Source organism: Cygnus atratus, chromosome 18, assembly GCF_013377495.2.
Source record: "Cygnus atratus isolate AKBS03 ecotype Queensland, Australia chromosome 18, CAtr_DNAZoo_HiC_assembly, whole genome shotgun sequence".
In the NCBI taxonomy this organism is placed as follows: Eukaryota; Metazoa; Chordata; class Aves; order Anseriformes; family Anatidae; genus Cygnus; species Cygnus atratus.
This window is the reverse complement of record NC_066379.1, coordinates 2,510,645-2,532,732: the sequence shown is the minus strand read 5'-3', so window position 1 is coordinate 2,532,732 and position 22,088 is coordinate 2,510,645. Positions and strand designations below refer to the sequence as shown.

General features: G+C 52.4%; 2 protein-coding genes across 2 annotated transcripts; both read right to left on the bottom strand.

The window, feature by feature from the left end:
* Positions 1 to 193: 193 nt before the first annotated feature.
* FBXW10B (F-box and WD repeat domain containing 10B) lies at positions 194 to 11,575 on the bottom strand. Its single transcript, XM_050714439.1, has 14 exons — positions 11,557 to 11,575; positions 10,098 to 10,265; positions 9,205 to 9,411; positions 8,977 to 9,104; positions 8,309 to 8,431; positions 7,667 to 7,791; positions 7,016 to 7,219; positions 5,970 to 6,091; positions 5,293 to 5,441; positions 4,510 to 4,652; positions 3,753 to 3,908; positions 2,585 to 2,853; positions 1,624 to 1,737; positions 194 to 1,059 (listed from the first exon to the last, which is right to left on the bottom strand). The coding sequence occupies exons 1-14, from the start codon at positions 11,573 to 11,575 to the stop codon at positions 194 to 196; spliced, it is 2,793 nt and encodes a 930-aa protein (XP_050570396.1).
* A 2,124-nt stretch (positions 11,576 to 13,699) lies between these two features.
* On the bottom strand, positions 13,700 to 17,900 carry LOC118255579 (cytochrome P450 2C16-like). Its single transcript, XM_035561898.1, has 9 exons — positions 17,718 to 17,900; positions 17,175 to 17,337; positions 16,668 to 16,817; positions 15,855 to 16,015; positions 15,549 to 15,725; positions 15,194 to 15,335; positions 14,582 to 14,769; positions 14,067 to 14,208; positions 13,700 to 13,890 (listed from the first exon to the last, which is right to left on the bottom strand). Exons 1-9 carry the CDS (start codon positions 17,898 to 17,900, stop codon positions 13,700 to 13,702), a joined length of 1,497 nt encoding a protein of 498 aa, XP_035417791.1.
* Positions 17,901 to 22,088: the final 4,188 nt, after the last annotated feature.

The following is a 22,088-nucleotide window of genomic DNA, read 5'->3' as shown; positions in this document are numbered from 1 at the left end:
TCCATTCACTACCTTGAGAAAGAGATGAAGGTACCAATAATGATTCTTAGGAAAACTTACAAGAGAGATGTCTTTCATACTTATTTAGAAACCACAGGGATCTTGACACAGCAGGCTCAGCAGGACACCACAAGGGAGCTGCCACGTTTGTGAAGCCCCAGATACCAGTGGTTTGTTGGACTACTCGATTATCTCAGATAAAAGTATTAGGTCCAAGTTCAGGAGCAGCTATCTTCCCCTCCTTAGTAAAAGAGTCTGTGGGTAGGCCTTTAGTTTTCCTTAACCAGGCCTTCTTGCATGCTTTTTGATGGTCTTCTAAGAGCTTTGCCTGGTTTGCCTGACACTGAGCTATAGTAGACGCCTCATGTGCCTCCTTCTGGTTTCCTGTCAGAAGCCTGAACCCACCGTCAGTCTGGACAGCACATGCACGGAAGGGCTTCTTTCCCCCGTAAACTGCTTCATTTTTCATTTGTGCCATCCTTGCATGTGTTGATTTGATCAGTTCAGAAGTTGTACAGGGATTGCTAAGCTGACCCCGCTCTTCAGGGAGAGGAGTGACTTTACCGTGACCACCATGAGCTTTCTTTTCCTGTAGCAAACCACCACATGTCTTGGGACGTACAATGCATGGAGCAGGAATGGAGGAAGTCACAGTGGGTCCATGCAAAGAATTTTTCAGTTTGAGCTGCAGCATTTTGGTTTCGAAGGGTGTAGAAATCCTTTTCATAGTCAGAGAGTCACTGCGAGATCTCACACGTTGGAGCCGCGCTGTCTGATCCTTTTTGTGCTGCAGAGGGGTTATGTATATTTGCCTTTTTTCAAGGCGTCGTTGCTGATGCAGCGGAGCTTGCCATGCTTTCCCAGTTGCTATAGGAGGCTTTGTACTGGAGCGGGCAAAGGATGACTTGCAGCTCTTCCGCAGCATGTTGACAGTTAAGAGGAACTTATAAGAGGCCACTGGATAATATGAGTCCTTTTTCTTTTTGTGCTGCAGAATGGCTTCTGCCATGTCGGGATGTTCAGGTACACAGACAGGAGTGCCATATTCAGATGTGCCATCTGTTTTCAAAGACAAAACGACACTGAACGTAACTGGACACAAGGACATTACCTGTGATCACTGTTGGGATGGATTGTGTAATTATGCCATCAACGAAGAGATAAGCGGAGATTTTAACAAAGATTGTACAGCACTCAGTGGCATAGCCTCACCATAGCAGTTAATTTGTCCCATTGCAAAGCAAAGTCGTGCTGTTTGTATATCATTGCTTTGTTGTATGGCTAACCTGGTTAATTGAAGCTTCTGCCATCTGGAAATGTATTTCAGAGAACATTAAGTTACAGTTTGGAAAGGCAGAATACAGCGAAACAGACTAATCATAGAATAGCCTGAGTTGGAAGGGACCAACAAGGACCCTCGAGTCCAACTCCTGGCTCCACACAGAACCACCCAGAAACCAACCCCTACATCTGCGAGCAGTATCCAAGCACTTCTTGAACTCCAGCAACCTACCTGAACTGCCCTACCTAGCTGTGACAAGTTCTTACCAGCACCTGCCAGGATCCTTGCTGAACATGCTCTCACTGGCCATCCCAAAGCAAAAGCATGGGGCTGTTGGTTACCAGGAATGAAAAGCTCCTGCTGTTGCTGTGCCTGAACATGGAGAGTCCTTGTGCTCTCAAGCAAATGCTCCTGTTGCTTGCAAGCTGCTGTTTTTTTCAGTTCATTGTAGAGAGCTAGAAAACAAAAGAATACATCATCTCTAAGCTTTGCTGGTGTTAAAAATAATATCTTCAAAACTGATGAGATTTCAAGCCTCTGGTTACTGCTTTGCCTTTTATCACAGTTTCTGAAGGTATAGGTGTTAGAACTAATCCACAAGTATTTGAATTCAGAGATGACAGCAAACACTGATTTTTAAAAAGTATTAATTGCATGTATACACAACCCATATTTTTGCCCCTAAAATTAAAATATTCCATTCCCTCTTTCTGCAAACTTTACATCTTGCGCCAAGTACAGCTGTATCGAGGCAGCTGGCATTTGATGATATTACAACTTTCTCAGCCCATCAGTTTATCTGCAACATACAGTTTGATCACAGAACTGGAGAACTGTGGTACTGTATTAAGTATCTACTGATTTCTAAAAACTACATCATATTACAACGTAAAAGGTGCCTCCTTATGTGCAATTGCATTTCCCAGCAATGGCAGATTCTGGATGCAGGCGTCCAGTGCCTTTCTGGGGACTTTAATAACTAACTCAAGCACTGAATCAATGGCATGTTTCCATGCACACCAGCTGTAAGAACATGAATAATAGCATTGAAGCATTACTTAGTTGAAAAAATGACAACTATTGTCTTAAGTGTGCTGAATTTATACCAAACCTCTCTAAAAGTGCAAAGGTTTTACTAAAGCCTAGAAACAACAGAACCGCTGAAATGCAATCTACCCAAATGTACTTTAAAAAAGTGGAAAGTCTGACTATTGATTAGGATGAAGGCGCTGGGTACTTGAAACTATTTCTAACGCATTTCAGGAAGCAAAGGTGGTGCATTGCAAAGGCTGAATGTAGTACTTTGAGGCACTCCACAGTGTTTCGGCAGGCGGTCGCGGATCAAGCAAGACTGCATGAGCTGGTCAGCATCTCGCGTCTGCAGAGCGAGGCGATGCATCTGGCCGACGACGTGGCACTTGGTTTGCTGGGAATGCGACAGTGCTCTGCTCAGAGGACAGGCCTCCTGCTTTTCCTTCCGCACCATCTCTCGGTCAGCAGCTAGGGTATAGTCCCACCTGACATCCTCAAACTGGAACATCAGCAGGCTACTGGGTGCATTGATCACCATCCTGGAGAAGGAAAGAGAAAGCTCGTCAAAGCAGAGGTATCATTAACACAGCAGATATTACCTAAAGGGCCCATTTGCTTGTGTGTAATACAAAACCTGAGGGTAATTAAACAGAACTGAGATAACAATCACTCCCCTTTAGGGAAGGGAAAAGCATTAGCACTTAGTCCCATCAATCAGATGCTGTACTTTTAACTCACAGTCTGCATGAGCTCTGTGGTGCTCTTCTCATTTCTCTCTACAAACAACTTCATTTAAAAATAATTAGGATGAAAGTTAGTGAAATTAATGAAATAATTAGGATGAAAGTGTCCCAACAGTGGAGTTACATCAGTGTAATGCCAAAAGAAATTGTAGGTATCATATTATCAGGGACATTTAAACCTGAATTAGATGGGTGCCCTGGGTCTGGATGAGATGGAGTTAGTTTTCTTCCTGGCAGCCTACCTAGTGCTGTGTTTGAGAGTTGCGACCAAAACAGTGTTACTAACACACCATTGTTTTAAGCTATCACTTACACAGGAGCTGGGAACCACCCTTAGTTTAGAGGTGTGGGCCTGAAGGAACCTGGAAGGATTTTCCATCAGGGGGCAGGAAAAGGTTTTGTCAGACCTTGGCCTGATTATTCAACGTCTTCAGAAATTTGGGTTCTGAAGGCGGCTTTACAGTTGGGTTTTTGTCTTAAATAGTATAGAAACAGAAATGTATAGTCTGCTGAATGGACTAAACAAATAATTTTCAACCATTTTTAATAGGAATAAATTAGTTACCAAAGCGGTCCATAAGCATTAGAGTCCTTTAAACCTTATTTGTTAGACAGAGAGTAGAAGGAAAAATACATAATTCCTTAAATTACAGCATAATTTGGTAAAGAGACTGGTTACAAGTTTTGTCACCAACCTGTTTCCTGCAACACAGAATGATATTGGTTCCCCTCTGCTACTGGCCATCAACACTTTCAGGCAGCTTCCAGTCAGGTAGTTAAATATACGAATCTTTCCATCAGCACAGCCACTGACAACTCTGAGATAGAGAAACTCCAGAGACAGAACTTCCCTAAAAACACAACATGCAACTGTTGGTATGATCATCATGCCTTCACAGGGAGACAAGATCAGCTACCTCGTCTTGCAGGAGATGCAGTGGCCTGCCTCCATAACAAGCCAAAAAAAAAAAGCAGCGATCAAGATATTTAAAAAGTTAGTAATAAAGTTCTTCATAATTTTGAAGATGACCAAAATGACCACACCCAAACAAACAACCAATGCATCCTCAGAGCAACCATGGTGGTTATGGCTATCTATTCCATTTTAAGTTTCATTTTCGTGTCTAGGAAAATGAATGAAAACACTAAGATGCTACAGTTTTCACAGATCTACAAAATGACATCATACACAATTGGTAGGGTTCAGCATGTAACGCAGCCACTGCAAACGAATACAGCATCTCTTCTTGACCAGTTAGCATGACATCCAGTTGATTACAGGTCGGGATCCTTGAAGTTTTGGACTACACGCTGTCACGGTCTTAAGTCACCCCTGTTTGTGAGCCAGTGGCTGTGTATTTGCATTTTAGGTTGTTAGGACACAAACTTTCTCTGTGACTATGGATTGCCTGACACTTTTTAAGATGACTGCTGAAAGAGTAGGCCACCTACTTTGGGTGGCGGAAAGCTGTTAGGCACCTCTTAAGGTCTCCCACCATGCTCCATCCCAAGGCGTATCCATCAGAGCTTCCTGTGACGAGATGCCACCGATCAAAGGACAAGCACTTCACTGGGCCTTGGTGCCCTTCCAATATCTGAGAGTAAAAGAAATACATGCAACACTGTCAGCAGTCTGGATGTAAACATGCCAAGAGATCTTACGGCACTCAATACCATCCTCATATGCTATACTGTTGCTTTATCAGGTGTTACTGCAGTATACCAATATACCCTGGGGATAACTGCATTACTTTGACAGTCCCTTAAAAGTAAAATTCTGGGCTTGTTGCTGATGAGTGTCCATCATCATTATATAAGCTCAGTAGATGTTGGTGCACCGGGATATTTGTGATCTACTGGGTGTTCACACCAAAAGAGTGGGCTGCCCTGACCGTGGAGGAAGGGGCACCTCCAGCCCTAAAAGCTGTTAGTTAAACCCTCCCACTCTCCTCTCAGGTTCTGAATGTTCCTACAAGAACAGACAGATGCATCTACAAAGATTAAATAATGAATGCATTTAAAAGCAAGGCAAATCAAAACCCAGATTACAATTTAGTTGTTTGAAAATCAGTTTTTAATATTATTCTTTTATCTATAATCCTGCAGTTCATTAGCTTAAACTGTTTTGTCTTTTTATTCTTTAAGAAAGCCTTTGGAACAAGAAAAAGTCTATGATTAAATAGTACGGATGATTTTTGATAGTTTAGCACAAAGTTATCTACCTAAGAAACTTACTTTGACCAGAGCACCTGTATCAGCAAGCCAGACTTTCACCAGCCCTCTGTCACAGCCGCTGACAACATGGATCCCATCCATTTTAACAACACAAACAACATCGTTGTGTTTTAGAGTCTTGAGACATACCCCACTATCCAAGTTCCACACTGTTAGGATTAAAGGGGAGAAATATTAGAAGTTTTCCCCAATGGTATGTTTTTTCTGAGCGCAATATGAATTAAAAGATGCTACTGGAATTACAGCTGCACCTTGTACCTGCAGCTCTGCTTGGAGCCAGGTGTTGACTTAAAGAGTGCAATTACATGGCAAAATTCTTAAATACAAAGCCCTGAGATGGCACATCCTTTTAATTCTTAATCTGTAAGCAAGTAACAAGGCAACCTTTGGCAAAGCTGCAAGCTGATACCACTCTCCCAAGACTGGCCCTACAGCCACAAAGCCATTAAACCCAAATAAAAGCAACAGTTATAAGCATTTGCTGTGACACAGGGACCTTGCGTGTACATATGTCCCCAGCTTAGATTGTTCAGGAAGCAGTAATACAAGACGTTAAAATTCACCCTCTGATTTATACACTTGTTTTCAGACTCACACTGCACCCCACGACTCCCATGTGCTCAGCCCATTTGTTGCTGCCATTTGCCCTTGTCTGGGCAGCTCCCCTTGGCTCTCACCTTTCACCATCCCATCTCTGGCTCCTGACACAAGCCTCCTTTCATGTACATCCAAGCAGATGATTGTCCCACAGTGACCATTAAAGATTTTCATGCAAGCACCACTGTATATATCCCAGCATCTACACAGTAAGGACCAGAAAGGGAATCCAGTGATTAATAACTTGATTGATGACTTATTTCCTACTTAAGAGGCCCAGCTCATCTCACATCCATGCCAGGTCAAAATCAGGAGACAGCCCACTGAGGTAATGAGGGATTCAGAACAATCAGGTCAGGCTCAGTGTTAAATTTTTACATTTAGTTTGTTTTTCTACCTCCAAATTGCCTGGAAATGCGTAGTTGGATTTCGCCTCTGGCATGGCTACTTTCAATTAACCTTCAAAAGCAGAGCTTTACAGATAAGGTTATTTCTTTACTGGCCGGTGCCAAGATGATTTCTGTTGACTTTTTCTTGAGAATTCAAGCATGCACTTGAAAAAACAGCCCTCTTGGGGAGGGGAAGGGCAGGCAGGACAGAGCCTGAATCGCTACAGCTCTTTCCCTTGTTGTCAAATGTTGTCTTTGAGGAAGATGGACGCTTGCCATGCCAGAGCTGTAGAGCTTTTCACCCCTTATCACAACACTCTTGAGATTCAGTGATAAATAAGATGTAGCAGCTGCTCATCTCCACTCCTCGTGTCAACACACAGGAGGTACCAGGGTGCTGGATCTGCTCAGCACAACAAGACTTCTGTAGTGTCATGGAGAAACTGGTACTGACCTCAGCAGGGCCAGAACCTCACTGCAGGCACCTACTAGACACATACCTGGTGTTTGAAGATACAGGGATACACAGGTTATAAGAAAGTATCTTCCTATTTTATCATTCAGTATCAGGTGAAACTGGAAAACAGTAGTTCTATGGGGGACGTGTTTCATTATCAGCCTTCCTTTCTGTAGTACTCTAATGAAAGTGATGGGAAGGAGGATTCATAAAGATTGGGGTGGTTAAGCTCCATTTTTCATGGGGATGGTAGCTGAGGCACAGTCCCAGGGCGGCTCACCTGATGCTGAGGTCGAAGCTTGCACTAAAAACAAACCCCTTCTTCTCATCAAGGAGCAGTGCTTTGATGCTTCCAGCATGGCCAGAGAGCAGAGGTGGCACTTCTCTCATTGCTGATGTATCAAAAAACCTCACTTTTCGCTCTGTAGAGCCAATGGCTACCAAGTCTCCACCGCTGTAGTGAATTACTCTGTTTTGGTCTGATCTGGATAAGAAACAGTGATTGATATGAGCATTCGCCAGTTAACAAGGTCTAGAGGGGCTCGATACTGAGAGGTCCTCGAATAGCAACTTGGTGGGCAATCTGCTTCAGGAGGCAGATCCTTTGCAGGGCACCACAACCAGGTCCCTAGTTCTGCAGACCCAGGTTTGTATCTGGAGGGTAAGCTTTAAGAAGGGCAGGGGCTCCTCCCAGCCCCGTATCCCTTGTGATACTCCATAGATCCTAATCCTTGCACCATCAAAAGTGACTGACCTTAATATCTTTATAAAAAATGGATTTGATACTGAGGGTTGCTCATCAATGACACTGAGACCCTCCTCCAGCCATACATGCCCACAAAAGGATTGCAAGGAACAGGACAAGATTTCAGAAGCCAATGTTTGGCTCTACAGGGGTAGTGCAGAAAGCAGCCGGGCACAGCCTGCGTACCGGTCAGTGAGGACACGAATATTGTAGGAGCCACAGAAAACATTCCTCTCTTCCAGCTGGATCGTGTCAGTTTGCAGATCATGATAGGCTGCCTGCAGATTGTCCTCTTCCTCCTCCTCTTTCTCCTGATGGAAAGAGAAATAGGGAAGTATTACGCAGGGTGAAGGGGAATACAGCATTACTCCACAGCATTAGCCATATCATCCACTGCTTGCTCCCCAACAAGACCAATAGAGATAAAAAGTGTCAGTAAGGAACACCCAGCGTGCAGGAACTCCCTGGTTAGCACAGAAACAAGGGTTGTTATCCTTGCCTTGCTCAGTGGCAGTAGTGGAAGCCTAGACACCTGCACTCTTTATCTTCTGGGATAAAGGCTACATCCCTGTGCCCAGCCTTGCCAGTGCCATGGGGGGCAGCATTAGGACAAGGCAGAATTTCCTTCTGGGCATAGATGGTGGCTCCCTCCTGTGCGAGAAGGGGCTGAGCATGCATTGGTGCTTATGAACTGCTTGCAACTGTGCAAACCAGAAGAGCAAACTAAGTCCAAATTCACAGTCCTATCTTCCAAGACCACCATGTCCTCCTTCCTCCCCAAATGCTGAGATGTGAAAAGCCATGAAAGGCAAACCACCTCCAACATACCTTTGTTTTACCTTCACAGCTGTGGCGTTTCATTTCAATGATGTGTCCCTCTTCATTTAATTGGGGAATTGTCACATTGACTATTTTAGCATAGTTGGAAACTGCTCCCCTAGGGCGCAATCCCTAGAATAAACCAGCAGAGGCAACGTAGTCACTGCAGAGCCCACACACATGGACTTTACTTTTACTCTTGCTTTGTCTGTGACAGGTCTATACTAACCAGGGCAAACCTTTCTTCCCAGCTTTGCTTTACTGCATCCCAACCACTATCTCTGACTTCCCAAAAAGAAGCTTGGCATTTCCTTCTTCCATGTGGAGCAAATAAAGCTCATTGGGCAGAGCTACAATGAGTCCCTACGGCAGCTAGAACAATCTCCACTTGTTCCTGTAAGTCCAATATTGGCATTTGTGACCAAACTTGGTTTACTTGATTAAGAATTCTTGATTTTGATCATTTTTTTACAGTGGCAGGCTCCCTAAAGGTCAGTAAAGGCTATTCTGTTGTGCTTGTGGCCGTATGAACATCTAGCCTAGTTTTGCAGATGGAAGAAGGAGGAACAGGGCGAAGCTGGGAGGTAGCCTCCCAAAAAGGCACCTCCATCTAATGGTCTGAGCAACAAGAGCAAAAAAAAAATTGTGTAGTAATGGCAGAAGTCCAGGCACCATACCTGCAAATACCGGATCTCCTCCTGCACTAAGCCTTGACATACAAGCTCCCTCTCGACTTCTTTCACCAGAAAAGCCCAGTATCTACTCACAGCAGCACAAGCTTTAAGGGATTTTTGATCCAAAAGCCCTGAGAAATTAAGAGGACAGAGTAGTGAACCCCTACCCATGTCAGAGGTCATCTGTGACCCTTAGGGGAAACCATCCTTGGAAAATTAGGGAAGTTTTACCCAGGATGTACTGGGAGAGGTAAACTGGCAGGCAGCGAATGAAGTCCTTGTACTTGACATGAGAGAGTGACTGGAGCGATGCAGGAGGCACGGTGACATCTCCATGGGCTAAGGATTCAGGAGGTGAGGCAGGTGCTGCATTCAGGCCCTCCTGGATGAGGCACTTGGTGTTTCGGGGCCAGAAGCACACTGCTGGCATTTGATGACCTAGAACACAGCAGAATTGACAGCCTTATAAGTGCTTGAGCTTCAGTGGCCACTAACTGTACTGTTGGTAGGAATACAGTGCAACAGTTTTCTCCTTACAAATGAGATATTTCCCCTCTTCCACCTCTGCTACAGCAGTCATCAGCACAGGAAGGTGTCTGTCCTAGACTTAAGGGAGAATATCAAAACAGCCTTATGCCAAGGACATGGATTTTTTTTTCTGAGGAGAGTGGAAGACTCTTCCTTTAGCTGTTAGATTTCCTCTAATAAAAATAGGATTTTTATCATGACAGTGCAGCAGGAAATTTCTGTTGTCCCCAAGATGATGGAAAGGCGAATACAGCTAATGCCCTTCATCCTACTGCTAGTTTTTTCTCGTGTCCACATCCACCACTAGCATCTTTGCCAACCTGCAGCTCCCCATAGTGTACAGCTGTCCCTGTTTTTAGGTGCAGCACCATACACAGTGCTAGGCTGTAGAATTCAGCTTGTGCTGATGGAACACCTTAAACCTAAGCGAAGACCTTGCTGTCCTCAGTGGGCAAAAGGAGGCACACCATCTTTCCTTATCTCTGGGAGCATGGTCTTTGCTGAAAGACCACCTCCTTCTGCATGTCACTTCTCTGAACTTTCCAGAAAAGTGTTGCCATGCTTTTTTCTCCACCCTCCAAAATAATCAGTGGTACCTGCAGTACCAAGCTGGCCAATTCCTGTGGATGCACTTTGACTTTCATGGTGTGCAGAAGTGCCAGCAGGCTGTAGTGGAAGTGGCATCAGGGAGCCAGACTGAGGACAACTGCCGTTTCTGCAGCTTCTTGGGGATTCAGGAGATGATCCGTCTGTACCTTCTTCCTCTGGAATAAAGCAGCATAGAGCAGAACCTTGCAGTCACAGTAGGCATAGAGGTGAATTAGGGGACTGCAGAAGTTAGAGTAGCATATTAAGCATCTAATAGGTAAATCACACAGTATTATTCATTCCATCCCTTCTACCTACGCAGATTTAGCCCCTTCAGTGCTTTCTTTAGCACGGTTATCATGCCTTAGAACATTCAACTCACAACCACCCCTCCCGAGACGTGCTGCCCACAGCAATTCCTCCTGGGAGGTTTTCCCATCTCCCACTCCCCACCGCAGGCTGGGGTCCTCCTCCCGCAGGCGACCACCCAGGACGACGAGCTGGGGGCAGCCGCCAGCCCTGAGCCCCCTCTGGCCCTGGGGTTTCTCCCCACAGCTTCACCCCCTCACAGCCCGCAGCTGGAAGGATCAGAGACCCCAAAAACACGGTGCTAGCGGTGTGAGGCAAACAAAGCCACACCAAGGGCTGTGGTACCCGGGCTGCTACTAGCGGCCGGAGAGGGGAGAGCAGCACCGAGGGGGCTGCCCGGCGCCCACCTCGGAGCCCCCCACCCCAACCCCGCCCGCTGCCAACCGAGGGGACCGGGGCGGCTCCCAGGGGCCGGCCCCGTCCCCCCGCAGCGGCTCCGGGCCTCGCTCACCCGCGGGGCCCCGCTGCCGAGGCCGGGCCGGGCCGCGGCCCCCCCCCCGCCGCGCCGCCGCCATCTCGGGCGGCCCCGCCGCGGCTGCCAGGCGACCGCCGCCGCCTCCCGGCCCCGCAGGCCGCGGGGGGGGGCCCGGCCCCGGCGCTTCCCTGCCCGGCTCCAGGGAACGCGGTGGGGGGCCCTGAAGCCCCCCCCTCGGCTGCCAAGGGGCGCAAACGGGTGTCAGGAGGGAGGGGACAGGCCCTGGGTGCCGCCTGGGGTCTGGTTCCTCTTTGGTTTTAGCACACGCTGAAGCGCCACCGACACCAAGCACGGGGTGGGCAGAAGGGATCCAGGGGGTGTTTGGGAAGCGGCTGTGTAAAGGCGTTTCGTTGGGCCAAAACCACGTTACCAAGCTTCCCCAGGTTGAAGGAAGACTTCATTTAACGATCCCATGAGTTAAAAACACACGCAGAATAAAAGCCGTTGCATCCATTGTTTGGGAGAAGGTGGGAGGGCTGAGGTAGGAAGGCAGGAGGGCTGAGCTGCACAGAGCAGGCAGCACAGCGCTGCGCCTCTCCGGGGGCTCACTCCACAGGGATGGAGGCACAGGGAGCCCCTCACACCCAGGGGCTCTCCCTGCACCCCCCAGCTCTCCCACTTACCGCGGGCAGGAGGCCCCATGGGCCGGGCACACAATGCTTGTGACCAGACAGCAAGTCCTGGAGGGGCTTCAGGCCTGGTGCATGCAGAGCAAATGTGCCCTGTGGAGACAGTGTTCTTGGGGTCACCATCCCACAACCACCGCTGTGGTCACGTTCACTGTGCAGGATTTTACCGTGACTCCTTGGAGGAACAAAGAGCCCAGCCTCAGCAGTTCCCCAGTGCAGGTTGTTTTCCTGCAGCAGAGCCACCTGCAGCAAATCCACCACTTGTCACCAGCACTGAGCACAGCAACGGGTGCCTCTGCGTGCTTGCTGGTCTCAACCGAAGCCTGGAGCCCCCTGCTGCAGAGATCACAACCCCACCTACAGAGGGACATTTCCCTCCCTCGTGCACAGAAATGCTCCTTTTACAGCGCTACCTGGGAAATAATTACTTTTTATTTTTGCATCCACTGGGAACGGCAGCACCCCTCACCCTGCAGAAGTGCTACCCTGGGGTGGAAGAAGCCCTTGGCACCTCCAAGCAGCACCCACCCCTGACCTCACCTGTGCCAGAGCAAGCAGTCACATCTCCCCACAGTAGGTCTCCTGCCACCCCCTCTCCCTGCAGGAGCACCCCAGCAAGGCAAAGCCCACCAAAGCCAGTCCTGAGACCCCCAAAAAACACCCCTACACTGGTCCCTGCCCCTCTGCAGTAAACCTAGCCCCCTTCCTGGGAGCTTGCCCTGCTCTGCTACTTTCTTCCAAAAATCCCTGAAATGAGATCGCAGCTGCACAGAGCTGGGCCACACCCAAGGCTGTTTGCCAGAGGTAAATACTGCTGTGAAGGCCATCGGAGAGGCACAACCCAGCAGCACGCTGGCTTTCTTATCTGCTCTGCTCTCCCACACTCTCCTGAACCACAACAGGTCTGGGCTGTGAATCAGCCCTTTTACTGGGAGCAGGTGCTCCTTGCCCAGCTGCAACCATTTTCCTCGAGCTCCGCTGCCTGCCTGGGAGCCCCATAGCCAGAGGCTGGGGGTTCATGTTCTGAAGCAAGCAGTAAATTCCTGAGATACTAAGATCCATTTGCAGTTTAAAGCCACATTGGCAAATCAGCTATAACCAACTGAATGTTTTCCTGGCTCAATCCATCCTGGGATACACAAAAAAACAAAACAAACAAACAAACAAAAAAAACAGTTGGAAGAGGGGAAAGATGAAGACACCCCCAGAACGGATATGCAGCTGAAGTCCCGTACCTGGGAGGTTTGGGGTGGGAGGACCAGGATGCAGCAGGAAGCGCCCTGCTTTCCTGGGGCTGGCCGGGGACTCTGCGGCACAGCGCCTGAAGAACCCATTCGAGGTGCCCGGCTGTGCAGTTCTGTGGTGTGTGTGAGCCCGGGCAGGGTGTGCATGCAACCCTCTCATTTTTCCCTTGAATAGGGATTTAAAGAAAAATACCTTTTCTTTAAAGTCCCAATGTTTCCTAATAAAGACTAGAGTGTGCCTGGTGGCTGCCAACTCAATCCTTCATTGCATTGTAGGGTTAGTTAAAAGTGTGGGTCCCCCTAAGAAGAAAGGAGTGACTTTGGTGCAAATTCTTTTTGCTTCCCAAGCCCAGCACCCCTCTCCTACAGCACATTCCCCCCCACTCATCCTCTTTTATGTTATGGTTGACAAGTGGTAGCTCGCAAGGGTTTCATCACCGTGCACTGCGGTTGCTCACGCAGTGCTGTGAAGGGCAGTGAAGGCTGAGCACCACCACCCTTACACCAAGAGGCACCGCGAGTGTCCACACAAACACCAACACCCAGTCACGATGACTGTTTTTATTGCAGAAGCTTCCAATCCCTCCCCAAAATCAGGTGCTGCCCCACTGAGCTCTGGGAGCTCCGGGCAGCATGAGGAGATGAGGTTCAAGCAGAGCCGATAGATGCAGGGGAGGAAAACCAGTCCTGGCGGCACTGGGACAGGAACGGGTAGGTCAGGGGGCCAGGATGCCCAGGGCCTGGTGGCAGGGCTGGGATGTGGCTCCTGGAGGAGCAGGAGCTCGAGGCCACCTCCTGCTTGTGGCTGCTGCCGTGGTGCTCGGGTCTGCACTGCTCGCTCTGCTCTGGGGAGAAGCGACGGCCCCGTCCTCCTCCCTGCCAGGACCATCCGCTCAAGGGCATGTACGCCGTACGGCGAAGAACGTGCCCGGTATCGCCTTCCTCTCTATCTTCCGCCACAGGGTGAATAAATCCGTCTCCTTGGACTCCGTGGTGAGCTGGAAGGTGAAGCTCTGCAGCAGCGTCGTGAGGAAGAGGAAGAGCTCCATCCGGGCCAGGGCCTCTCCTGGGCACATCCGCTTCCCTGGGGGGCACAGAGAGTGGGAAAATGAGCAGGGGCTGATGGCTTCGGCCAGTGCTTGAGGGAATCGCTGCATTTGGGGGAAAAAGGGATGGGTAAGGAGCCCAAATCAAGGTGGGTGCTAGCCAAGGTGCAGCTCTTTCATCCGGAGCAGACCCAGGCACCGCAGCAGCATTCACCTGCTGAAAAAGCCATGAAGGCCTCGCACTTCCTGAAGTTGCCCTTCTCATCCAAGAAGTGGCCTGGGTCAACTTCTTTGGGGTTCTCCCACTGGGTTGGGTCCATGTGCACTGAAGAAAACAGCGGAATAATGGCTGTGTCCTGCAGGAGAAGGAATGGGAGAGGAGGGACGTCAGCACCGCAGCACAGGGCTCTGCCGAGCTGAGTGCGCAGCGAGGAGCAGCTGGGGTGCAGGGGTGCTCCCCAGTGCCCACCCACATCCCACAGCTGGAAACAGCCCCGAGTGATGGCTCTGCCCTACAAACTGTGCAGGCACAGTGCGGACGGGTCACGCCCATGAGAAGGAAATTAGCCCTGGAGTTATTCCCAGCGAGGTCTCAGAGCCCTCTCATTGCACAAAGCCCGAAGGAGGGAGGCGTCCCCCCGGGGGGGAGCTGGCACAAGGGCAAATCTCATTCCAGCCCCACTGCCGTCCCCCCACGGAGGTGCAGAGCACCCAGGGTCACCGTGGCACCTTGGGGATGGTGTGGCCCCTGAACTTCACGTCCCGCGTCGTCATGCGAGGGAAGTTCTCGATGCCGGCCCGCTGGATGCGCTGCAGCTCGTGGATCGCTGCGTTGGTGTAGGGCATCCTCAGCTTGTCCTCCATGCGGGGCGCGCGGCCGGGGCCCACCACCGCGTCGATCTCCTCCTGGACCTTGGCTGGGGATAAAGGAGGTGCAGAGCTGCGGTGCTTCCCCTGCAAGGCCCCTGCTGATTTCTCCCTGGCCTCACACTAGGGCTAAAGGACAAGCTGGCAGAGGGGGAGGAGGCTGGAGTGACCCCTTGTAGGGACCAGAATTAGGGTCTCTGTCTGCATAGCTGCCAGGGTCAGGTGGGATCGAGGCTTCTTGTGGGCCAGCCCAGGCCATCCCCGCAGGCAGGGACGGGGAGGAGAGGGGAGGCCGGCAGGCACCGGGAGCTGGTGCCCAGAGCCCCCTGTCTGCCTGCATCTGCCCTAATGGCTCTCAGTTTGGGTGGCCACACCAAGTTTTTGGGCGATTTTGATCTCTCCCCAGGTGGGCTGGGGCTCTGCCTGCCCCCTGCTTGCACTGTGCACGGAACAGCTGCGTTTTGCTGCCCTTACCTTGAATGTGGGGGAACTTTGCCAGCGCCAAGATGAAGAAGACCAGGGTGTTGCTGGTGGTCACCGTCCCAGCACCGAAGAGGTCGAATACTGACATGACCAAGTCCTCGTCACTGTACATTTTCTCCACGCTGCTCCTCTCCTGCAAGGGTGCAACAGGGAGGGAATTCAGTCCAGTCCGGGTGATTTTCCCAGCTCCAGAGCACAACCCTTGGCCCCAGGCAGGCACGGAGGGCCGGGGAGGAGCTGAAATGAGCCCTGGCACCAACCCTGGGGGCCTCCCTTGGGCTGTCACCAGGGGTTAAGCCCCCCTGGGAACTGCCTCCGACATCACAACCCTTTGCACCAGCTCTACCTTTTCTGCTTTCATAAGGAAGCAGTCGATGTAGTCCCGGGGGGAGCTGGGGTCCAGTGTCTGCCTGTGCTGCTCAACCTGCTCTCGGATGTAGCCCTTCAGGTTCTCGCACTTGGCCAGGACTTTCCTGTGCGGCCCCGGCAGGCGGAGTAGGACGCTGGGGAAGATGTTGTAGACCTGCAGCCAGAGAGGCACAGGAGGGCTCGGTGCCTGGCCGGAGCCCCCCACACATTCCCTCTGCCCCATCCAAGACAGCCCAAAGCCGAGGAGCATCCCTCGGCTGCTGGGCACAGCAGGGGCACGTACTATGGCAATGGGGGAAACGAAGAAGCTGACAAAATTCCCAACCATGTCCAGCAGCTTCAGAAAGGCTGTGTCGCTGTAGCTGAAGTGGCTCCCGAAGATGACGGAACAGATCACGTTGGCCACTGCGTGCCTGAACACCATCGTGGGCTCAAAGGCTTCTCCTGCAGCGACAGAAGGGGCCAGAAAGACGTCGGAAAGTCAACAGCTGTTTATCTGCTCTGACATAGAAAGTGCCCTTCGAGCGCTTTCTCGTATTTCTGAGCCCTGGGTGACTGCTGGGTCTCACAGCAGCGGAGCCGTGGGCTGCTCAGCCTGCCTGCCTGATCCTAAATCCCTGCTCGGAGCTGGGGGGAGGGAGGCAGAGACACCCCCAGGCGCTGTGGGCTCCCACTGCTGTACCCCAGGGGCTCAGGGGCTGCAGGGACAGCACCGTGCTTCACGCCCAGCCTCCACCTGCCCTGCTCTTGCCTACGATCAGCAAGAGCCAGAGGAGGAGGGGGAAGAAGTTTGGCTTTGTCGGAGAGCAGCACATCACCCCGATAAACCCCGTGGCACCAGGGCACTGGTATTCGTGTATTCTCAGAAATTTAGTTTCCTATTTCTGTTCTTTTGTCATGAAATGTTCCTCGGTGGTCCCCCACCACGTGCACCAGTTCAGGAGCAGGATCTCCCACCCTTATCTCTGAGCCGCGACCGTCCCGATGGGACCAAGTCCCTCCGTGAGGATCACCCACACCAGCCACTGCACGCAGCCCCGGGGACCACCCCTGTCCCGTGTTGCGTGTCCCCCGGGGCAGGCAGGACCCACGTCACCTTCGAGGCTTGCCAGCAGCTCCACGAGGTGCTGGGCCTCCTGCTGCACCTGCTGCGACATGGAGCTCTTCCCCATCCCGAAGTCCCGCAGGGTGCTGAGCGTGAACCTCCGCAGCTCCCGCCACTTCTTCTCGTTCTTGGTGATGATACCTGGGGGGAGGCGATGGAGATGGCTCGTCTGCCTGCCCCGTGGCTGCTCCGAGACCCTCTGCTCTCAGCCCACCCGAGGAGCCGTCGCGTGCTACAGTAGGGACATCCCTGGTGTGCACAGCATCCTTGAAAGGCTGAGGATCTCAGAACAAAGCTGGAAGCCTGTACTGATGGCTAGCAGGAATTAATACTGTCCTCAGACAAGAGAACTAATAGATGGAGGGGTTTTCAGGGTGGGAAGTGGAAATGAGAGGTGCAGGGTGCTGAGTCCCTCCCTCCCCACGGCACAGCCAGCTGCCGTCGGGGCCTTCTGCCCACCCAGCGGACAACGAAGCGTGCACAAGCCCAGCCACCCACCGTAGTCGTTCGACAGGTGCGCCATGAGGGGGATTTCAGGTCTGCCTCCGAACTCCTCGGCGTGGCCCAGCAGAGCATCCTTCACCGCCCCGTACCCGCAGAGCACCACCGCCGGCGTGCGGCCCAGCCAGACGGTGAAGACGGGGCCGTACCTGCGGCTGAGCTGGGGACGGGGGGAAAGCGGCCGTGAGCGAGGCTGCAGCCCTCAGCCCTTCCTTGCTTCGTGTCCCACCTCCGAGCATTGTCCCCGCACGCAGCGGAGCGGTGCTGGAAGGGGCAGCGGCACGGCTCAGCCGGAGGATTAGGGTCACTGCGTGGGGCCTGCCAGCGGAGCAGAAAGCCAGAGAGCGGTGCTGGTTGTGCTCAAAAACGCGGGGATTTTGGCTCGTCTGGCAGAGCAGGAAAGGGAAAGAAGAGGAAAGAGAAAAGAAAAGAGAGAAAAGAAAGGGGGGAAAGCGGTCACCTGTGTGACCCCCTTTGGTTTGGCGTGGGACGTGGATGCTTTTGGCGGGGGCAGCAGGGAGCTGCGAGCTGCTCTCTTACCTTCTCGTAGCTCTGGTGAAGCGGCAGGACGTCTTTTTGCCACAGGTTGCCCAGAATGGGCCACGGGGCAGGTCCCGGAGGCAGCCGGCTGCTCCTCCTGTCGCTGCTCCGCACCAGGAGGCAGAGGATGGAGAGGAGGAGGAGGAGGACGGTCAGCAGCACCCCGGCCACCCCAGCTTCCATCCTCACCCAGTGCTGCCGAGCAAGGAGAAAATCAGGAAATTCCCTCCTAGGGAAGAATCAGGAGTGAGCAGCGAGGAGCCCAGCTCTGCCTCCTGCACCCTTCCCGGCACCCTATATAGGCACAGCCCTCCCCGTGTCCCCGGGGCTGTCCCCAGGGTCAGTGACACGGAAACGCTGCTTCCCCCCGGCCAGGTGAGACCCGGGGCTCCGTGTCGCAATGCGGGGCCGGGCGGGCTGCAGGGCAGCGTGGACACGGTGCAGAGGCCTGGCACCTCCCCGGCAAAGCCCCCAGCCCATCGCCAGGTCATTGCTCTTCTTGGGGCTGCCTTGCTCAGTGCTGCAGTGACCGGGGGGGACGTTTTGTAACGGGGAACTGAGGCTGCCCCAGCTTGGCAGAGCCCAGGAGCTGCGTGTACTTCCCTGCTCTCGTAGGGTTTTGCTTGGGGCTGGGTGGGAATTTCCCACAGAGCTCATTTTGAGTGGAAAATGGGTCAGTCCGAGGTGGGGGGGGGAATAAGTTTTCTGAAAGATTTTGGGTTTACACTCATGTTTTTACCCAGGGAGGAACGTCAGTCCAGGATGCTGTGGTTGTTGCAGGTGTGGGGTTAACTGTCCTCGGGCTCCTCCGGCTTCTTTGGGTCTCCTCCAGGGACGGGGTTCAGCCTGGGTTTGAGCACCTTGCTCTGACACGAGCACGTCTGGCAGCACACCACACCTCTGGTCACCAGCTCTTGCAGCCCTTGGCTGAGCAAGTTCATCACAAGCCAGGTGCCAGCAAAGGATGCAGTTCCTCCTGGAGGACAGGGCTGGAGGAAACGAGGGAGGATTTGACTTGCAGCAGTCCCTGCGACGGAAGGAGACCCTCGGCAGAGGGCATTGAGTGACATTCACTGAGAGGAGCCTGATCTGACGCTTGCCCACAGCAGAGGCAGGCAGCACAGGGAGCCAGGACTGCGACCGGCCGACAACACCAGGCAGGAGCCCTGCTCCGCACCTCGGGGCCATGTGGCAGGTTCGCAGGTGTCAGGCTGGTGGCCAGGGATGCTCAGCACCACCAGCAGTGCCTGGGCTCCGGGCTGCTCTCCTGCGGCCTCAGGTCACCCCAGGGGTCAGACAGTCGGTGTCCGTCTGTCCGTGCCACCCCCCTGGATGCCGCACAGCCCTGGGCACGGTGCCTGCACGTGGGGAACTTTGCCCAGGGGCTGATGTCACGTCTGTCTTTGGCACAGGGGTGAACAGCCTCGCGGTGGCTTGCACGGCTTTTCCAGTAGCAGCCCAACAATAGGGAAGACTCATGAAACAACGGAAAAGGAACAGCCCCGGGAGCGATGCGAACTGCATTTTAAATCCAATGAGAAGCTCCCTCTCCTGGGGGCAGCGCTCGAGCAGAGCCACGGCCACCAATAATGCTCCAGTGCAGCTCCTACTCATTGCATTTCTGGAGTACAAATGCCTCTCTTGCAACAAAAGTCATTAGTATTTCGTGTTTGACTAACAGAAGAGAGAAAATAAATGAATCACCCCGAGTGAGTGGTGCCAAGGCACCAGAAAAACAACAAGAAAAAGCTCCCAGAGATGAGGAAACTTTGCATTTTTGAGCAGCTTCCTGAAACTTTGCTCTAAGTTTCTCTCCATAATCTGCAGAATAAGTTAAGCCAAAAGGCCCGCCAGACAGTGTCAGTATCTCAGGTGTAAACAAATAAAGGAAAGTTAGAAATTGTCAGCTACACTTTTGGCAGCTAAACGCCTCTTTGAAGAAAGCTCCCTGGGGAAGAACACAGAGGGGCTCTGGTGCAGCCAGAACCAAAGTGACCCCAAAGCACTTCATATGGACCCAAAAGCTTTGGTGCTTTTCTCTTTCTAGTGATTTTCTTACAAGGGCTTTTGGGGAGCAGGGTCTGTAGGGAAGCCGACTGCTGCAGGGCTTTGGGATCCCTTCTGGAGCACTCCATGGGACTTTTCTGCCCCCACGCCTAAAATAGTAGGAAAGGGCCAGATAAAAATTCCCATGGGCTGAACAATGTGACATAGCCAAAAAAAGAACTTTTCAAAAAGAAAAAAAAATCCACTTAGAGATTGCCGGGAACTTTGGATTTCATTTCAAAGCCCTGTTGCTGGATCAGACCTGACTCTATCTCCAGGGCAGCTTCTAGGAATTAGGAGAAATGTTTGCGAGGTGTTTTTCAGCGCAGGTGTGTAATTGGAGGAGCTGCAGTTGGAGGCAAGCACAGCGACTCGGAAGCGAGAGGAGATGGCTCTGGTTAAATGAAGAAGCCGGTAACGTCTGGGTTATTAAATCCGGGGAGATCTGCCGGAGGAAACCACGGCGGCTGTTCCCATCCCTTAGTCGGCGTCGTGCTGCAGCGGGGAGGCGCAGGGCACGTCCTGTGTCACGGGGAGCAGGACGGGGAGCGGAGCCACAGCACAGCCAGAAAAGGGGGCTCGTGGCCACAGAGGCCGAAGCTCCGGACCGGAGCCCCCCGGGGGCACCTGGCCAAGGCGCTGTGCAGGGGGCCGGCACTGGAGGCTCCGGGCTGTGTCTGGTTGGGATGTGATGTCCCCGAGGATGGAGTCTGCACAGCCTGGGCTGCCTGTTCCCCTGTCTGACCACCCTCGCAGCAAAACAGCAGTGCAAAACAGCAGTGCAAAACCCCGCCTTGGTTAGAAGTGAAGCTTTGGCTTCCCCTGACCTCACGCACTGCTTTGGCTCTGCCAGCTCAGGGTAAGCCGTCACACTACATACACTAAGGCAATTAATATCACCCTAATGCGATTTTCCCCTGCCAGCAGCCCAAAGCCTGGGCGCGCTGGAGATGCTCTGCTCACCTCGGGGCCTCGGCTGTGCAGAACAGAGCGAACGTACAACCAGCTGCAAACCACGTTAGTGCCTCCTCTGCCCCTCTGCAGGCACGGGGCTGCAAAACCGCAGCTGAGCGGGTGTTTCTGGTCGCTCTGAAGGACACAGCAGCATTCACTGCATTGGAGTTTGGCTGTAATTATAGGGTGAGCATCATCTGTAACTGCCTGCACTCCATCCTGCCGCTCCCTTCACCCTCCGGGGGGTCCCTGCTGGGCTTTCCTCAGGAGCACCCAGCCCAGGCCGTGGCTGTGGCCGTCCTTCCAGACACCTTCCTGGTGCTCAGGCAGCGAGGTGAGGCGATTCCCACTGGCACTGAATGAATGTCACCGCCAGCTGGCTCCTAGCACACCGCGGTTTGAATTTTAACAGGGCGGTAACAGGGTGACTGCTCAGCTGCAGCAAGGGGAGCAGAGCACGATCCAGGCATTGGGAGCAGGGTAATGGTTAATTGCGGGCTGCCAGGCATCACTCTGCTGGTCAAAAAAAAAAAAAAAAAAAAGACATTTTGCCCATTAATCAGTATTGCACAAGAGGAAAGCAAAGGCAGGCTTTGTCTGAGCTGCCCTGCAGGCTGCAGGATTGATCACACTCCAAAGCGGTGCCCGTCGAAGCGGGCATGCCCTGGAGGCTGCTTGCAGCAGGTGTGAAGATGGCACAAATATCAAATATCTGCTGCTGCGTGGCCTGAGAGGCACCCATAACGTGTGGTGCTGGCCCGCGGGGTGCACCCACGTGCTGCCGCATGGGAGTGGATGAAGTGAGCGGAGGAATTACCTACTGGAGGAAAAGCATCACTGCTGCAGGAGATGAGCCCCAGCTCCCAGGTTATGCCTGAGCCTAAAAATGTGATTAAACTTGTAATCAGCCCCTGCCTCCCCGACCGGGCACGGGGTGAGGGCGGCCGTGGCCGATGTGCTCGGTGTCTCCTGCACAGGCTCCGCTTGCTCAGTTCCACAGCACTAGTCCCTCCCTGAAGCTCCCCGGAGAACAGGGAATTATGCACTGCTTCTGCTGGCTCTGGAGGAAGGAGGGAGGGTGCAGCTCACGCCGGAGTCGTGCTTTCTGTGCCCCAGTTCCGCCCAGTAAGGGACCAGCCGCTGTCCCTTCCCCACCAGTGGCACGCATGGTCACGCCTGGCTTGCTCCTCACGGGCAGTTGCTCTTGGTTATTAACGTGGCTTTATTTTTAACTAAGAGGATGCAGCTTTCTGGGGTGGGCTCAGAGGGAGCAAATCTTGAGCTGTGCCCATGGAAAACTAGCTGCCCCTTGCCATGCTCCCATTTTCTGTTTTATGGGACAATGTTAGCGAGTTCTTAAGAAAATCATTT

Excerpts from the sequence above, each read along its gene's own strand:
- LOC118255579 (XM_035561898.1), bottom strand. The coding sequence starts at position 17,900 with ATGGAAGCTGGGGTGGCCGGGGTGCTGCTGACCGTCCTCCTCCTCCTC. Across the intron at positions 17,338-17,717 it reads TTCACCAGAGCTACGAGAAG|CTCAGCCGCAGGTACGGCCC; the intron begins GTAAGAGAGCAG and ends CCCCGTCCCCAG. Across the intron at positions 14,209-14,581 it reads GGGGCCACACCATCCCCAAG|GACACAGCCATTATTCCGCT; the intron begins GTGCCACGGTGA and ends CTTCTCCTGCAG.
- FBXW10B (XM_050714439.1), bottom strand. Across the intron at positions 9,105-9,204 it reads CCTCTCCCAGTACATCCTGG|GGCTTTTGGATCAAAAATCC; the intron begins GTAAAACTTCCC and ends TTAATTTCTCAG. Across the intron at positions 4,653-5,292 it reads ATACAGGTGCTCTGGTCAAA|ATATTGGAAGGGCACCAAGG; the intron begins GTAAGTTTCTTA and ends TTTTACTCTCAG.